This window comes from Naegleria gruberi (assembly GCF_000004985.1).
Source record: "Naegleria gruberi genomic scaffold NAEGRscaffold_66, whole genome shotgun sequence".
NCBI lineage: Eukaryota > Heterolobosea > Eutetramitea > Acrasida > Naegleriidae > Naegleria > Naegleria gruberi.
This window is the reverse complement of record NW_003163261.1, coordinates 1,683-2,665: the sequence shown is the minus strand read 5'-3', so window position 1 is coordinate 2,665 and position 983 is coordinate 1,683. Positions and strand designations below refer to the sequence as shown.

The following is a 983-nucleotide window of genomic DNA, read 5'->3' as shown; positions in this document are numbered from 1 at the left end:
TTCTTGTGTTGTATTAAATGTTCTAAAATAGTGAAATAATACTTCACTTGTTGTAACTGTATCTTGAAATCCTAATTTAGTCATTATAGGATCTTCAAATAAAGTATTACCTAATCTATTATTGGTATCTAATTGTTTTCTATACCATCCATAGGATCCTTCACTTGTTTGATCTGGATTAGTTAATAATTTAGCAATTTCTTCAAATATTAAATCTTGTTGTTTCTCCTTTTCTGTCTTTTCACGTTTTAATAGTGGTGGTGGAATATTTGATGGAGTTTCTTTCTTTTCTTCTTCAACTACTGAATGTTCTACTTCTTGTTGTTGTGTTGGTGGTACTTGTTGAGGTGCTTGTGGTTGAGGAGATGGTTGTGCTTGTGGTTCATTAGTTTGTACTTGTTGATCCGATTGTTGTGTTTGTTCATGTTGTGTTTGTTCTTGTGGATTTGGTTGTGGATGTTGTTGTGGTTCATTATTATTGGATGATGATGATGATGATTTAATGTTATTATCCACTAGTACATTTTCAATATTATTATTATTATTATTATTATTTGATACTAATTTATCATCATTATTTGTTGTTATTGTTAAATCATTATTATTGGTAGTAGTTGTAATTGTTGTAGTACTAGTATCAATATTATTACTATTAGTATCAATATTATTATTACTATTAAATAATAAATAATATAATACTATAATAAATAATAACAAGCCTATTATTAAATAAACTATTTTACTCAAACAATTAGACTTGTTTGATTTAAAATGTTGTTGTTGTTGTTGATTTGATGAAGATGACGATGACGATGAAGATGATAAATCTCCTCTCTTTCTAGTGTGAAGATTTGAGGAATTAAATGTTGGTAACATTTTTTTCAATCCATCAGTAGTGTGTGACTGTTACTACAACTCAACTAATACATCACAGCAGTAAAAGGATAATAATGAGAACGGACAAATTAAGAAATTTATCTTTA

General features: G+C 27.4%; 1 protein-coding gene across 1 annotated transcript in view; it reads right to left on the bottom strand.

Annotated features, from left to right (window-relative positions):
• The window catches only part of NAEGRDRAFT_53196 (uncharacterized protein), a gene marked incomplete at both ends in the record, with an annotated part of 10,296 nt that overhangs the window by 7,764 nt on the left and 1,549 nt on the right, over positions 1-983 (bottom strand). Inside the window, one exon of the mRNA XM_002670847.1 lies at positions 111-698. Within this exon, the coding sequence (XP_002670893.1) occupies positions 111-698 (588 nt within the window). The remainder of the gene's footprint in view (positions 1-110; positions 699-983) is intronic.